The 16,009-nt window shown below is 40.8% G+C and overlaps 1 protein-coding gene across 5 annotated transcripts in view; it reads right to left on the bottom strand.

The window, feature by feature from the left end:
• Nucleotides 1-15,727, bottom strand: part of LOC131226727 (uncharacterized) — a 36,962-nt gene extending 21,235 nt beyond the window's left edge. Inside the window, exons 1-3 of one of the 5 annotated variants that reach the window (XM_058222400.1) lie at nucleotides 15,582-15,727; nucleotides 12,444-12,555; nucleotides 11,236-11,412 (exon numbers count right to left, since the gene is read on the bottom strand). In XM_058222400.1, the coding sequence (XP_058078383.1) occupies nucleotides 11,236-11,353 (118 nt within the window). In that variant the 5' untranslated portion in view covers nucleotides 11,354-11,412; nucleotides 12,444-12,555; nucleotides 15,582-15,727. Of the gene's footprint in view, nucleotides 1-11,235; nucleotides 11,413-12,443; nucleotides 12,593-15,332; nucleotides 15,455-15,581 lie in introns of those variants that run through there. The other 4 variants (XM_058222403.1, XM_058222402.1, XM_058222401.1 and 1 more) reach the window with 4 other exon arrangements.
• Between the last annotated feature and the right edge of the window lie 282 nt (nucleotides 15,728-16,009).

Raw genomic sequence — 16,009 nt, 5'->3', positions numbered from 1 at the left:
TACTGACAGATAATAAGCTTAAATGAACCTAGGAATGTGCAAAATTGAAGATAATGAGAGATCTTGAGAATGACAAACCGTGCCCACCCCAAATACATGAGTTGATGTACCATCAACTAGTGTCACAAAAGATGTGGATGAGGACTAAACTAAACTAACTTAAAGAGCATACTACGTTTACCAATCATGTGATTGGAAGTGTCAAAATTAGTAATCCAAGAGACATTCTCGGAAAAAGTAAAACAAGTTGTATTTGACTAGGCAAAAGTAGCTGTAGAGGAAGAGGCATGGGTGGAGTGATCTCTCAAAAGCTTGGCATATTCTTCCTCATACATGGTAACTGTGTCACCTGAAGTAATAAGCGGACTTAATTAGCCCAAGCTGGCTTTCCCACTAAGTCTCGATATGCATCAACAATATGCGATGTGATTGTTAAAGCCATAGTGCGTGCAATGTCGATTATCAAGACCATGACTACAGCCATCACAAGAATTTGTGCCACAACCACCCCAAATATTCTTACCTCCAACTCGACTTCCCCTCGAGTCTCTACCTCTAAACCAACCACGACGACCACGACTGCTGCAACTTCCCCCATCACCTCTACCAGATGCTGAGATAAATGCAAACCGATCAAATGATGAAGAATCCTAATGGGATCTCCCTTCCTCTAAGGATCAATGGTCTCACAGGTTTGAACTTAGGTAGGAGGCCAAAGAGGAATTTGGTGACACATAATTCCCCACCTCTGCCTTAGCATTATCTCAATGTCTATTGACATCGGTTGATACACATTCAATTATTCCCAGTTCCCACATACCCCGCAAAGTAGAATAGTACTCTCCCACACTCTTTATCTCACTGTTGGAATGAAGATATGTTCTATAGAAGCTCATAGGTATGAGTTAGCTTTTCTCACCTGAATACATTTCCTTCAAGTTATCCCAGACTTCTTTGGTGGTTTTGATGACGATCACATTTACACTAATATGTGACTCCATACTGTTCCACAACAATGCACTAATTGGGCATCTTCTGCTACCCAATCATCATAGTCCATCGCAGTCTCATCAAATTTAGGCAGAGTAAGATATTTTATATTTCTTTTTCCTATCAAAAAAATCTCTACAGATGTAGCCCATTGTAAATAGTTTGTTCCATTCAGAGTAAGATAATTTATATAGTATACTCTCTTTTTTTCGATTTATACCATCAACAACCTTCATACACAATATCTGCCTTTAGATCTGAACTTACCCTTCAAATGTCTGTAGATCAAACTATAGATGAGAAATGGTATGCTTTGACCCATCACACAGGTAAACATAAAAGTGGGTCTTACACGCCTTTTTTAACATGATTATACTGCCTACCAAGCGGCGGTACATTAACATGATTATACCACCTACCAAGCAGTGGTACAACAAAGAAAAAGGATTACGTTGGGTCAGCCCTTATAAGTTATAACCCTCTAACTAAAAGATAAAATAAACCATGACTTATGGGCCTAAAGAATAGCCCACACATATGACAAAGGCACAATATAAACCCAAACATATGAGGACCACATGAGAGACCCTGGGACCACACGTGGGGCCAAGGTAGCCCACAAGTGTGGTCATGAATGCATCAACAATATCCATTTTGATGATATCTCATACACTCCTTTTTTATGATATCTCATACACTCTTGAAAGGAAGCTATCATGAAACCATCTAGACCTAGTGCTTTGTCGCTATCCACATAAAAAATGCCACTTCCTCACTTCCTCAAAAAAACTTCTTTCTGACCATTCAGCCACCTCCATGATAACAAATCAAAAGAAAGTCCATCCAACTATGGATGACGGAAACCTTCTTTTGAATACAATTTAGAATGCAAATCAATGATCACATCTCTAATATGAAAGTGGTCTTCAACCAGCGCATTGTTCAAAACAAGCTTATGCATTGTATCCGTTCTTCTCCTCACATTTTCCATCCTTTGGGGAAAAAAACCTGAATTTTCATCTCCTTATTTTAACCAAGCTACTCTTGATTTTTGCCTCCACGGAGCTTCCTCTCTTCTTAGAATCATCATGTAATCCACTTTGACACATTCTTTCTCAATCACTACATTCTAATTGAGACGACCTTCTTCCTCTTCCTATCGATGGATTCAATTTGGCGTGGACGGTCCTCTTTCTTCACCCGAGCTTGACCAAACCTAGCTTTACTCCACTCTTTGAGTTTCAACTTTACATAGTTCAATTTTTTATTTTTGAGCATTTGTATACTGCCCAACCCTCTACGCATTCCTGTTGAGGGTCAAATATTGCATATCAGACCCCAGTTATTACCAGGATTTACAAACATAGTATTGTTTAACGGCCTGATTTAATCATGTTTGTGATGCAGGGCGTATTCACGAGCTTGGACTGGAAAAGGGTACTAAAAGCATGGATTTAATGGTCTGAAAGCACCAGAGCGTGGGACGGACCCTAGGAGACCAAGATCGACAGATTTGCACGCCAGGGATCCAAGAAAATTGAGGAATTGAAGCTCAAGTGACCTGAAAAGTGTCCAGAATGCAAGATCATAGGGTTCCCACCATCTGATCAGTTCAAAACTCCATACGTGGCCTGAAGACCATAAATGAACCGTACACGAAAAATTTCAGCCACTGGATCCTTCTAGAAGTGGCCCAACGGACAGATCAGCCCACAAATCAGTGATTTGGGGCCCGCCTGGTATCTGGAAATGCGTCAATTTTGGACTCAACGCCTTAAATGAGGTTCTAAAGAGGATGGACGGAGCAGATTTGTCACAAACATCTCCGTGGGACCTACATGTACAGTGTGTGTGCATGTACTGAAGTGCACCGGGTGTACACCGAATATTCAAAAGTTGGTCAGCAAGCGCTGACCGACCCTTCTTCTCAAAACCGGACTCTTTCACAGCAGCGAACGTGGGTTCGCCGGTTCCTCTTAGTGGGGCCCACTCCGCTTCCAAAGCATCAATCGGGACCGTCCATTGTGTGCATAGGTGGGGTATTTACCTCACCAAGGCGGCCTTTTGAGACCATGTAAAATATTGCAGAATCCTAACCATTAAAGGCATGATGAACGGCGGAGTAGAAGGTATAGAGGGCCACAGAGAATTTGGTCCAAAAATAGTGCTTCCCACCTGGTTTTTCGAGTAGAACGCAGTGGACGGCTTGGATTTTATCAAAAACATCACTGTGGGGTCCATCAATCATCCGTTATTCCGACGCGGAACCTCTGTTTCGCGTCTGAAGCTGCGGAGAAATTTTGTGGGTCACCATCATCAGCTGATAGGATGATCCAGACCGTTCATCAAGATCAGGGACCACGTTCGACCGGATCCTAGCTGCGCTCACATGGGACGCTACATGTAGATGCACGCGTTTCTCAGCAGAAAGATCTTTGCGTTGATGGACAGAGTACGTTTGCAAGCTGCTGGGACCCACCGATGATTCGGGATGAATGATTCAGACTGTCCATCAAGCTATAGGATCCACAGGGAGTGGGCCACGCATGGAGAAAGATTGAAAAAAAATAGAAAGTCTGGTTTGAATGGGAATCCCGAAATCAGTGGGATTTCCCACCGCGCACGCGAACTGACAACTCCTCTGTTGTGAGTTGTTCTGGTCCACCCCTATGATCGAACAGGAAAATCCAATTCGTCTATCACGTTCACAGGACAGGTTTGGTCCCAACCTAGCTTGTTTCACACAAAGGAAATACCTCACACGCCCGCAAATTAGTCCGCAACCAGACTAGTTCCAAGGCCTTTTACGCACCCCCTGTTTACGCACTCCTATTCCCGCGCCCACGCGCACGAGATTGCGAAGCAAAGTTGGCTGCGTAAAACGTCAACCGACCTGCTGGCCGCACACCTATAAAAGAGGAGAAAAACAAAAGAAAAGGGGGGTTGGGGGGGGAGCTTAAAGGTGAAGCAGCAGGAGGGACTTGGCTGGACGAGTGCAGCCGAGAAGAGAGTGCAGCCGTGGGGGATTGGCAGCGTGTGATTGAAGGAAGAAAGGAGGAAACGTGAAGCGGGTTTTTTCTCTCTTTCCTTCTTGTTCTTTTCTTTTCCTTTTTATTTTTATTTTGTTGTTTTAATCAGCCCATTCATGTGTAGCTAATCCTCTTAGCTAGGGCTAAGAGGTGAAGCCTGTAGCGAGATGGGAGACACTATTTCATGCATTTAATTTGAATTTCTGAACTGAACTTGGTTTTAAGTTGATTATTAAAAGAATATTTTCTCAGTCTTTAATGGTCTGTTGTGACTGAAATTACAATGGGTTTGCAATGGCTTTGAATATCTCTTTTTCTCTTTTGATGTTTATGACGTCAGGAGGCCCTGTTGTTCACCATCGTCTCCTGGGCATGGTTGGATGATCGTACCCTTCCTAACTTTCATGTACTTTTGATTGGTTGGTAATTAGTATAATCCTGTTGTTTGCTTTGTCTCCTGGGCATGGTTGGATGATGGAATCCATTCTAATTCATACACCTTTCATCTTGTGAAGACTAGATCAAGTAGGTTCAGTTTGATTTCCATGATTTCTGAAGCAGGCATAATTTCTCCCTAATCTCTACAAGTGGATCCTCTGAATCCCTAGTTTCCTTCCTCTAAATTCCTTAAGTTTTCGATAATTATTCCACCATTATTCATTAAATTCTATTTGATTGAGATTACATCTTAAACTAGTTCTAGATCTAGTTAGTTTCAGATCACGTACAAGTTTCAGTCCCTGTGGATTCGACCTCGGTCTTACCGAGTTTATTACTACATCACAACCCTATACTTGGGGAGTGAACAATTCCTCCATCGATTGTGTGATTGCTTGGACGCATTCCTCCTCCTTCAGCCACCAACATCCAAATCTAAATGGAATACGCCTCATAGAGATGCCCACAGAATCCAAACAAATGGGCAAATGATTGATACCGGTCTCGGAATACTGATTGAACTACAACCAGAAAGTGCCTCTCCCCATCCGCCAAAACAAGAGTTCTTACCAGTTTACAAATAATCAATCTCAACCCAACCATAGGGTTAAAGTTCATTCCTCCAACAACTCACGGCATATCCCATCTTGCATTTATACTGTTAGTTCATTCCAAAGTTGCAGCCTTGTACTTAGGTTATTACAACCATAAACTGTTGTCAACACACTAGTTTTATCTTCTCCAATTTGGTTACATACTATTGACACTGAAAAAGAACGAATCTTATCCTCCTCCAGCTTAGTTTTATCCTTGTTCCACCACATGACAATGATGCCTCCTGATGACCCAACTGCCAGCAAAATCACATGCCCCTTATTTTTGCATTTCCACAATCGTCACTCATAGCATTCGTTGCTGTTGGAAGCTTAGACTCTTGCAGCAATATGATGTCAGCTTTCTTTCTTAACAAATCTCTAACCGCAAGCCTACAACAAGAGTGGCCAAATTGTCCAACATTCTATGGTACTATCTTCATTGTGCAACTGATTTGCCCCTTTTCCTTCCCTCCTTCCTCAATCTCAGCTTTGATCCAACCGATTCTGCTGCCTTTTCATAATTCACCAAGTAATTCAAGCTTGCCAGTTCTAGTCTGCGCGCTTTTCCAGTCATCTGTGCTTCTATTACCTCCCTAGGACTCTCATCTCTCTCCTCCAATTTAACAAAAAGATTATCCAACTACTTTTCTGCATCGAATAACAATGCAAGCATGCGGCCCATGATCCAAATTGATCATCCCTGCCCTTCTACTTTAAAATAAAGCTTCCTCCAATTTCTTCTTTAGTTTCATTCTCCCACCATCATCTTTTCCCTTGGACCATCTGCACCTCCCCGTGTCTTCACCCACTTCATCTTAGTCCTCAACCACGAGACCGACCAAAAAGGGCAAATCTCTTTCAAAGAATGGTAGGAAGATGAAGGGGACAATGTTGACATGGGGTTTGCCTACAGAAAACGATGTCTTATTATTAATGAGATTAAAGGTCTATTTGGAGCACATCATATAGCTGAATAAATAGCGTCATCGGAATATGATTATTTTATGATGATTACAATTGTGATGATAATTGATGCGGGGTATTTTCCAGTGAAACTACCTATCGGTACAAGCTTGTGGATGGTGCAAAGCATTTAACACTAGATAGTTGCTCACTTCACCACGCGTGTAAGAGGCAAGTGCAATTTTTTTGCTATGACCCATTCAAGGTGGAGTCAGTGATTTTGATGGTCTAGATTATCTAACAACCAAGACATGTGTACAATTTGCAGAGTGCCTCTGTATTAACCATATAGTTACACGAAGAGAAGCAAAGCAACAACAGATTCGGGTGCATGAGCAAGGAAGCATTTGTTTCAAAATGTTTTCAAGCATCAATTGGTAGGAAGTGGGAGTGCAATTGAAAGCAGGAGCGGGAGTGCGATTCAAAGCGGGAGCGAAACCTAATTAGAAGGATCCTGCAAACTGAGATCAACTGTCACACTCCACCAAACACCGAAATCCCCTTCCCTTGTTTTTTCATGAGTGATCTAAAACTATCTTAATAGAATAGCCTTTCTCTCCTCAATAAAAGAAAAAACATCAACTGCAGCCCACTCTTTGGCTAGAGAATCATCATCACCGTTGACTTCTCTCTCTTGAAAAAATCTGTCAGTTACTGCAAATTTTCCACACTTCTTCGATCATATTGGCAACGCTCCCCAGACATCAACTTGAAGATGCCCAATCAATCCCATTAGAGGAATCTCTTCGATAATAGCCGGCAAGAAATTGAATTTAACTGCACTTTTTCTTCTTCCAATGAAGCTGCTGCTTCAGCAAAGTTGGACCCTAGATTCCTGTGAGGCCTAAAAACGTCACCAACAAATACCCAATATAATCATGAACAATCCCCCAACACCTGCTGGCCTCAGAGTGTCAAAGGAGCATCCATCCAAGTTCATTTTATGGGTGCCAGAGGGGGGAGCAGTGCATGTCAACCAGTGTTCGAGTTGTCGGTATCGCTACAAGTTTCGCTGGGCAGAGATAAAGATATAATATCGTTATCGCCGATAATATCGCCGATAACCGGAAATGCAGGGAAAATAGTGGAAACATGGAGAAAATGGTGGAATTTTTCAGTGAAACTTCAGGACATGCCTGAATACACATATTTACATATTGAATAATAAAAATATTACAAAAAGAATGCATTAAATGATAAATTTCCATTTAATAGGGGCCAAAAGGATGTCCAAAGCTCAAGTGGACCACATGATGGATGGATTGGATCTCATCTTAATTTGCCATGCTGGTACATATAGTGCCATTTGAGCTCCTTAATGTACACAAATTACAGATGGAAGTGCATAGATCCAGTTGATCTTAACTGTTTGATTTTACCCGTTGAATTTGTACTTTTGACCAATTTTCAGATTTTATTTTATTTTTCTTTCAGTTTGTAATTGTATGGTGTCCCATGATTCGGTGATCCAAACTGTTTATATGATGGGCCTCAGCACCGATGCTTCATGCACCAAAACTCTCCCACATCAAAATTTATGTGAACCCCAAAAAGGTATCAATGGTAGGGCGTTCAATCCTCCACTGCTTTTTGTAGTGTGGTCCACTTGATTTTCGGATCTGTCTTATTTTTCAAATCAAGACTTAGGAAGAGCTCACCAAGTGGAAGGACGGTTTGGATATAACTCATACCTCATGATGGGACCACAGAACTTGGTGACGTCAACGCCCTGGTTTGTGTTACACCAGCCAATCCACTTCGGAAGCGGATTGCGTACCGAGTAACTTAGTACGCTAGGCATACTGAATAAACTCTGTGGGGCCCACTGTCATTCATGCACGGTATCAACGCCGTCCATCTGTTTTATCATATAAATTTATATCTTTAAAACAAATATTAAGAATATCCAAATCTCAAGTGGAACACACCATCCGAAACAGTGTGAATTGAATTCTACCATTGAAAAGTTCTTCGTGGCTACATAAGTTTTACATAAAGATGATATTTGTGTTTTCCTTTCATCCATATAATTTTGATGTTATTAACGGTTTGGATGAAAAATAAACATCATTGAGAGCCTCAAAAAGGTTTTAACAGTGGAAATCAATACTTCCACTGTTTCCTGTGGCATGGTCCACTTGAGCTTTTGATATACTTCAATTTTGGCCTCAACCCCTAAAATGATATGTAAAAATGTATGGACGGTGTGGATAAACCACATGAATTCACAGTGGGCCCAACAGAGTTTACTCGACACCATAAGAGGAGTTACTCCAGTACCATAAGAGGGTACTGAGTAACTCAATACGCAATCCGCTTTCATCCGAGTCCGGGATATCACCGTATCCCACGCACGGAGGATCCGATGGCCACTGAAAGGCCACCGTGATGTATGAAATTTATCCGCACCGTTCATTCATTTCTTCATATTATTTTAAAACATTATGCAACAAATATATAATATCTAAATCTCAAATGGGCCACACGGTGGTAATTAAATTAATACCGTTGAAAAATTCTTAGGGGCCACAGAAATTTTAGAACAAGATTATATTTGTTTTTTTCTCTCCATCCAGGTGTATATTATGATATCAAAGGGTTACGTAAAAAAAAAAAAAATACAGTGGGCCCTAGGAAGGTTTCAATGGTGGGCGTCCTTAGTATCATTGCTTCCTATGGTGTGGTCCACTTGAGCCTTTAATATGATTTATTTTTGGTCTAATATTCTAGAATGATATGAAAAGATGGACGGACGGTGTGGATAAGATTCATACATCACGGTGATCCCTCAGTGGCCCTTGGATCTTCCCCCTGCACCCAGCTCCGAACGGACCGGGTGGTACCTGATCCGCGCGCCCATCCGCTGAAACAGATTGGCTACTACCACTGGCGAATGGCTGGTGGTCGGTGCTCTGTGGGCCCCACCACGATTTATGTGTTTCATCCATACCGTCTATCTATTTTTATAGATCATTTTATGATATGAGAAAAAAAAAATGAGGTATATACTAATATCAATTGGACCACATTATAGGAAACAATGTTGAATGAACTTAGACCATTAAAAACTTTTTGGGGGCCATAAAAGTTTTGGATCAAGCTGATCTTTGTTTTTTCCCTTCATCTAGGTCTGTATGGCCTAATTAACAGATTGGATGTCAAATAAACAGTACAGTGGGCCTTAGGAGGATTTAAATGGTGGATATCCAATCACTATTATTTTCTTGTGGTGTGGTCCACCTGAGATTCGTATCCCTCTAGATTTTGGGATAAAGCCCTAAAATGATCCGTAAAAATGGAAGAACAGAATGGATAAAGTACATACATCATGGTGGGGCCTAGAAAGGTTTCAACGGTTGAAATCATTATACCCACCATTTCGTATGGTATGATCCACTTGATCTTTGGATTTGCTTCAATTTTGGGCTCAACCCCTTAAAGTGGATGGAAAAACAGATGGACAATGTAGATAGACCACATACATCCAAGGTGGGCCCAACTGAGTTTAGTCGGTACGATAAGAGCGTACTCGATAACCGATTTCCCACGAAAACCTTAGAAAACGCCGGTGCAACTACGAAAGGGTTTTTCGCTGGAGGGAAAAACCAAAAAAAAAAAAAAAAAACCCTAAAGAGGGTTTTGCGGGGAGACAATAAGATGCGAAGGGTTTCGCGGGAGATTTCAAATCTCTAAATCTGTACCAACTCTGTCGATCGAGATTCGAGAAGATCCTCCTGTTCCGACTTCCGATTAACCAGGTACGTAAATCACTCTCATTTTTTTCCCCAATTTTTACGTATTCACACAATTTCAGCCCCGATATTCCGATTTTTCTTCCGATTTATTCATGCAGCCCCGATAATATCGCCCGTATTTCGATAATATCGCCCATATCAAAAAATCACCGATATTTCGCCGACAACTAGGAGAGAAACGAAAAAAGGGGTTTTCGGTGTTGCAGGGCTGGCTACACCGATAATATCGTCGATATTATCGACTTTTCGCCGACAATTTGAACACTGATGTCAACAAAGATTTCCTACAGCCATTGAAATCCGCTTCCCTCATTGTTTATGAAAGCTACAATGGGCATGACTAACACAGGCAGGTGGTGCCTACCACTGAAGTAGGAATGACTTATTTGCATGAGATCCAACCCATCCATCGCCTACCATTGAAGCAGGGGGAACAATTTATTTGCATGATATCCAACCCATCGATCAAGTGAACCACCTCATGTTTGGACCTGATCCCAAAAATCAGATTGATCCGAAACTTTGGTGGGCCAAACCACGAGGAACACTTTAAAAGCATGCCTAAAACCGCACATTTCATGCGGTGAGTCCACCATAGTTTTGGAATTGCATTAGGGCTCATCAAATGAATGAATTGGATGGCATATACAGACCGTGGTGGACCCCACACAACTAATGGTGGGCATCCCCATCCAGTTGTGGTGTGGCCCACCTACGGGCTCTAGGGTGAACATGAGGCAGCGCACTTGATGGCAGTGTGGCTCACATGCATATTCCCTCCCTCCACATGGCTACATGAGGAATGCTAATCTAGTTCTTATCAAAATATCTGGATTTTGCTTTTTTCTCAGGATTCAACTATAAGCATAATGCGGCAATTAACACAAAAGTAAAAAGCACTGAATAGCACTATTTTGCTAACTGCACTATAAGCACAGCTTATTAAAGCGCCAACACAAGATTATCAATCCTCATAGCCCTATTTTTGTGCTAACAGCACTACAACATGTACCAGACGCACCCTTAATCATATCATTTCGACCCTTTTTATCTCCTTTGGGCATGCATCTAGATAGAAGGGTCTCTCAACTTTCCCTTTGTGTTGATGGTGCCTATCCATTACCTCGATGGATGTTCGTATTCGTCACCTTTTAATAAAATGCATGTGTTATTGATCCTATTTTAAAATTATTAAAAAACAAAAAAAGAATCTGCTGTGTTGTTGATCCTAAAACTTTATATATATATATATATATATATATATATATATACACACACACACACACACACACACACATAAAAAAGAAACTCGAAGAGAATGGCCCAAAACAAATTTCACAAAGTGAAAATAATGCAAAATCAAAATGTTTCATGCCATATTCAATTATCTACAAGCATAAATAGATTTAGAAATCCGATATACACTAAGTATAGACAATTTTCAAAGGAAAATCCAGCCACTACCTTTCATGTTCCGTTTGAATCCACATAGGGGGCATTCTGCATGCTTGAGCGAATCCAATGAAAGCAATGTCCCACAAAGATCACAAAACAAAAAGTCACGCCTGTGACAATATGCCATATAATTTGCAGCAGCTGTTAACAAAAGCAGCTTCGATGTCCTTTTCGCAGTTGATAGATCTGAACATAAGAATCAAAAGCAGACTACAAGTTATTTTCTTTCAGATTTTGGAGACCATGAGCAGCGGTCATAGCATTTCTCAGCATGATGTCCAAATGGGAACCATAAGATTATCATGCAGAGCATGGTAGATCATGCTCATACATGAATTTTACCATACATATGGAGGTATGAAAGCAATCTAGATCACCCAAAATGAATTTGAATGCCACGAATAAATTATTAAAATGCAATCATTAAAAATAAAAAAGATGAAAAAATGCATCAAATTTCTACGAATGGAGCTATGGTTTTGTCTCGAAAATAAATATCTAGTAGCTTGAAGGAAAGATTTTTTTTTTAATTTCAACAACACATTAAAAGAGACTTTTTTCAACCCTATCTATCATAATGATAGATAGCCCCTCCAACCTTATCTGGAAGGGCAGAAATGCATCTGGACTATCCCCCGCTTGTTTGGTGCATGGTATTAGAATTAGGTGGTATGGAATTACATTTGGTCCCATACAAATTCCATCCAGCATTTGGAAACAACCGTAAGGATTGGATTAATCTTGGTATCATATCGTCCAATCTCAATAAGTAGGTACCACAGGATTTGTGGTAGATTTAGAAATCCACTACATTCGTGGGCCCCACATTGATGCATGTGTTTTATCCACACATGACATGCGAGTTGTATATGCATACAAGAGACCGACGTCCATTGTGAATCTGGTCTGTTGATTACAATTCCATGGTCCACCAAATGCAGATACAATGTTCTTTCCAAAGGAAGAATTTGATCTCGAATGTGGTATTGGACGGTCAAAATACCATGGCATTTTTAGACATGCAATCACTGTGCAATAATGGTGTTAATTCAATCTAATGCAAATCTGTGCCACTTAATCCCAGGAACCAAACAGGCCCACCTCCCCACTGTAATGCTGCTGACGGTGTATTGAAAAGAACAGACACAGAGTTACACCTTGCATTAAAACAGGTAGATGTTTTAAACAAACTTACCAACATCCCATATCCAACGTACGTGAGTGGCCTTTTGAATGTTATGAACTATCTGCTGCCAAGTGTAAAATGGTCATCATATCCAGCTCTTCGAATTTTGGAGAGTAAGATGGATGTTCATGGTTCAACAAAACCTGTAAAAGCCCATTCATTTGATTCCATTTATCATCTCTGAAAGCAACGATCATAGAAAATTCCACCAAATTGAACATGTTTGGATGCCTGTAAGTTCTTTAAGTTGTAAGTGACTTACAGGTAAGTTGCTTACATGTGAAAGTCACTTACAGGTAATCTTATTTGGATGTAAGTTGTAAGTCACTAACAGGTAAGTTGGTCTTTGTGTTTGGGTGACCTATAAGTTACTTACAAGTAAGAAGTTGTATATTCACGTCAAACCAACTTTACCATAGGGAATCATTCCAAAATGTTATGATTACATAAACAAACAAAAAAACAAAACTTGACACCAAATATACAATTTTGTTAGGCCCGTCTAAATAAATATTTAAGCCAATTCTTAAGGGCCTGTTTGGATGCCTGTAAGTTCTTTTAAGTTGTAAGCTTACAAGTGAAAGTTACTTACAGGTAACCTGTTTGGATGTAAGTTGTAAGTCACTTACAGGTAAGTTAGTTTTTCTGTTTGGATAACCTGTAAGTTACTTATAGGTAGAAAGCTGTATATTCACATCGAGCAGCGCTTAGATTGGGGAATCGTTCTAAAATGTTATAATCATATAATAAAAAAAAGAAAAACATGAGATCAAATATGTTATTTTGTTAAGCCCATCAAGATGAATATTTGAGATAATTATTAAGCTAAACCAATCATCAAGTGGGTTATAAAAGTGGGCCCACGAATTCAAAATATCTATAATATTGGAGTAATAACTCAATTTGTCATCCAACATGTTCATAAGATCACAAACACTTGGATGAAGGGAATAAAAAAATATATATATCATCTGGATCCATAATTTCCATGGCGCCCCAAAAATTTTCAACGGTATACACTCAATTCACACTATTTCCTATGTTGTGGTCCACTTGATCTTTGGATATAGCTAATTTTTAGGATCAGGATTTAAAATTAAGCATTAAAATGGATGGACAGTGTGGATCAAATACATATATCATGGTGGATCCCACAGAGTTTACGCATTACTCAGCATGTGATCCCTTCCCGCATAATACTCAGCTGTGCACCAGTTGGCAAGAGTTCTTTTGAGAACTTCTTGAGAACTCATCACACGTGATTTGAGCCAAAATCTGAACGGTCCACGTGATGCAGAACCCCATGAAACCCCCATTACCCAACTTTTACTTTGATCTAAAATATTGGTGGGCCATGACAAAAGAAAACATTTTCCTACCGTCATTTGCATCTCTCTTTTCTATAGCCCACCAGAGTTTTAAATCAGGGCGCAAATTGGTCCTTGACGGTTTCATGGGATGCTGCATCACATGGTCCGTTCGGATTAGAGACCCATCACTTATACGCACGTGCGCAAGTGCGTATAAGTGACTGTTTGGATGCCAGCGTGCCTTATAGAGTAACATCAAACCACTCCCGTTTTCAAAGGGGTAAAAAAGGGTAGATGAAACCCTACCGTTTTAGGAGGAGAAGAGACGGAAGGCGGTAACTGCAGCGAGAGATTGCAGAGACCGAGAGATATTGGTGGGTTGGGGCGTTTCTCCCTCTTCCCCTCTTTTTAAAAATCTGACCATTGAGCCTGTAAGTGACTTACAAGGAAGTGACTTCCCACCCCCATCCCCCTGCAATTTTTTGGTAGATTTGCCTGTAAGTGACTTACAGGTTGTAAGTTACTTACAGGTGATTTTTCTCCTCCAAGCACCACCTATAAGTGGCTTCCCTGCAAGTCACTTCCCACTTACCCAACTTACAGGCATCCAAACAAGCCCTAAGCAAAACCAATCATCAAGTTGGCCATAAAAGTGGGCCCATGGATTCAAAATACCTATAATATAGAGCAATAACTCAATATAAGAATTGGTAGGAAACTATGGGAAAATTTTAATTGGGTTTATTGAGAAATCTTTTTGTTGTAGCTAGATGATTGGGTTCTTTGCTGGATTTACAACGAGAAGAACGACTATGAGAAAATAGTGCAACATATTAAAGAAACATCCCACAAAGAGACTATGGATTCTTTCGAGGCTATTGAAGACATTAGATCAGTCAGAACTCCAGAAGCAGATGTTGATAACAACTCATTTATAGAGCTGGATCGCATGTGATTCAAATTGTTGGAAGCAAATCAGCTTTCTTACTCAATGCCAATCTTGAAAGCCTTAATAGAGCCTAATCATTGTATAACTGCCAGGACTGCACACAAGGTGATTTAATAAAATAAAAATGGTCCACCTTAATGGGCAATAGTTAAATTAATTAATTAATTAATTAATATACGAGCAATGGTCCACCATGATGGACTGGACCGTGGGACCCACCTTGATGTATGTTTCATCAGTTCATTACAAGGCATGGCCCGAAAAAAAAATCCAAATCTCAGATGGGCCACACCACAAGAAACAATCGTAATTGAATGCCCATCAATAGAATTTCTTGTGGGCCACGAACGAGTTGGATCAAGATTATATTTATGTTTTCCCTTATCTACGTGTGTGTGACCTTATCAACAGGTTGGATGGCAAATAAACGTAACGAAGGGCCTAGTGTAGTCTTTAATGTTGGACATTCAATCACCACTGTTTCCTATGATGTGACCCACCTGAGATTTGGATTTGCCTCATTTTTTGGCCCGAGCCCTAAAACGAGATTCCATAACTGATGGACAGTGTGGATATATCAACACATAAGGTGGGCCCCACTGTCACGGCCTCACCGAATCAGGCCCTATTCAAAAGCAAGAAAAAAAAAAGAGCTTGTAACCCTAGCAACCGGAGAGAGGCGCATGGAAATTGTAGAGAGAGAGATTGAGAGAGCCGATTGCAGAGACGGATAGAGAATGAGAAAGAGCCAATTGCAGAGACGGATAGAGAATGAGAAAGAGCCAATTGCAGAGACGGATAGAGAGAGCCGATTGCAGAGACGGATAGAGAGAGAGAGAGAGAGAGAGAGAGAGAAAGCCTATTGCAGGGACGGAGAGAGAGGGGGGGGGGGGAGAGATGAGAGAACGACCTGAGAGACGGAGCTGCGTCGCCGCTGGCTACGGTGGGGAGACACAGGAAGCGAGTCGTATTTTATCTTTTTAAAATACCAAGCACGTCCCCGCGAGGCAATACGGATTGCCAACATCGCCTGGCTACAGGAAGATTTATGCAGCCCTAAGCCCTGTGGAGCGGAAACGGATTGGCTACTCTCTGACACCAGCCAATGGCTGGTGGTCGGTGCTCTGTGGGCCCCACCATGATGTATGTGTTTCATCCATTTTGTCCATATATTTTTACAGATCATTTTACAGTATGAGACCAAAAATGATGTATATCATAATTTAAAGTGGACCACATTACAGGAAACAGTGTTGAATGAGTGTCGACCATTAAAAATATTTTGGGGGCATAAAAGCTTTGGATCAAGCTGATTTTTGTTTTTTCTCTTCATCTGGA

Source organism: Magnolia sinica, chromosome 15 (genome assembly GCF_029962835.1).
Source record: "Magnolia sinica isolate HGM2019 chromosome 15, MsV1, whole genome shotgun sequence".
NCBI classification, from domain to species: Eukaryota; Viridiplantae; Streptophyta; class Magnoliopsida; order Magnoliales; family Magnoliaceae; genus Magnolia; species Magnolia sinica.
This window is presented reverse-complemented; position numbering and strand designations above follow the sequence as displayed.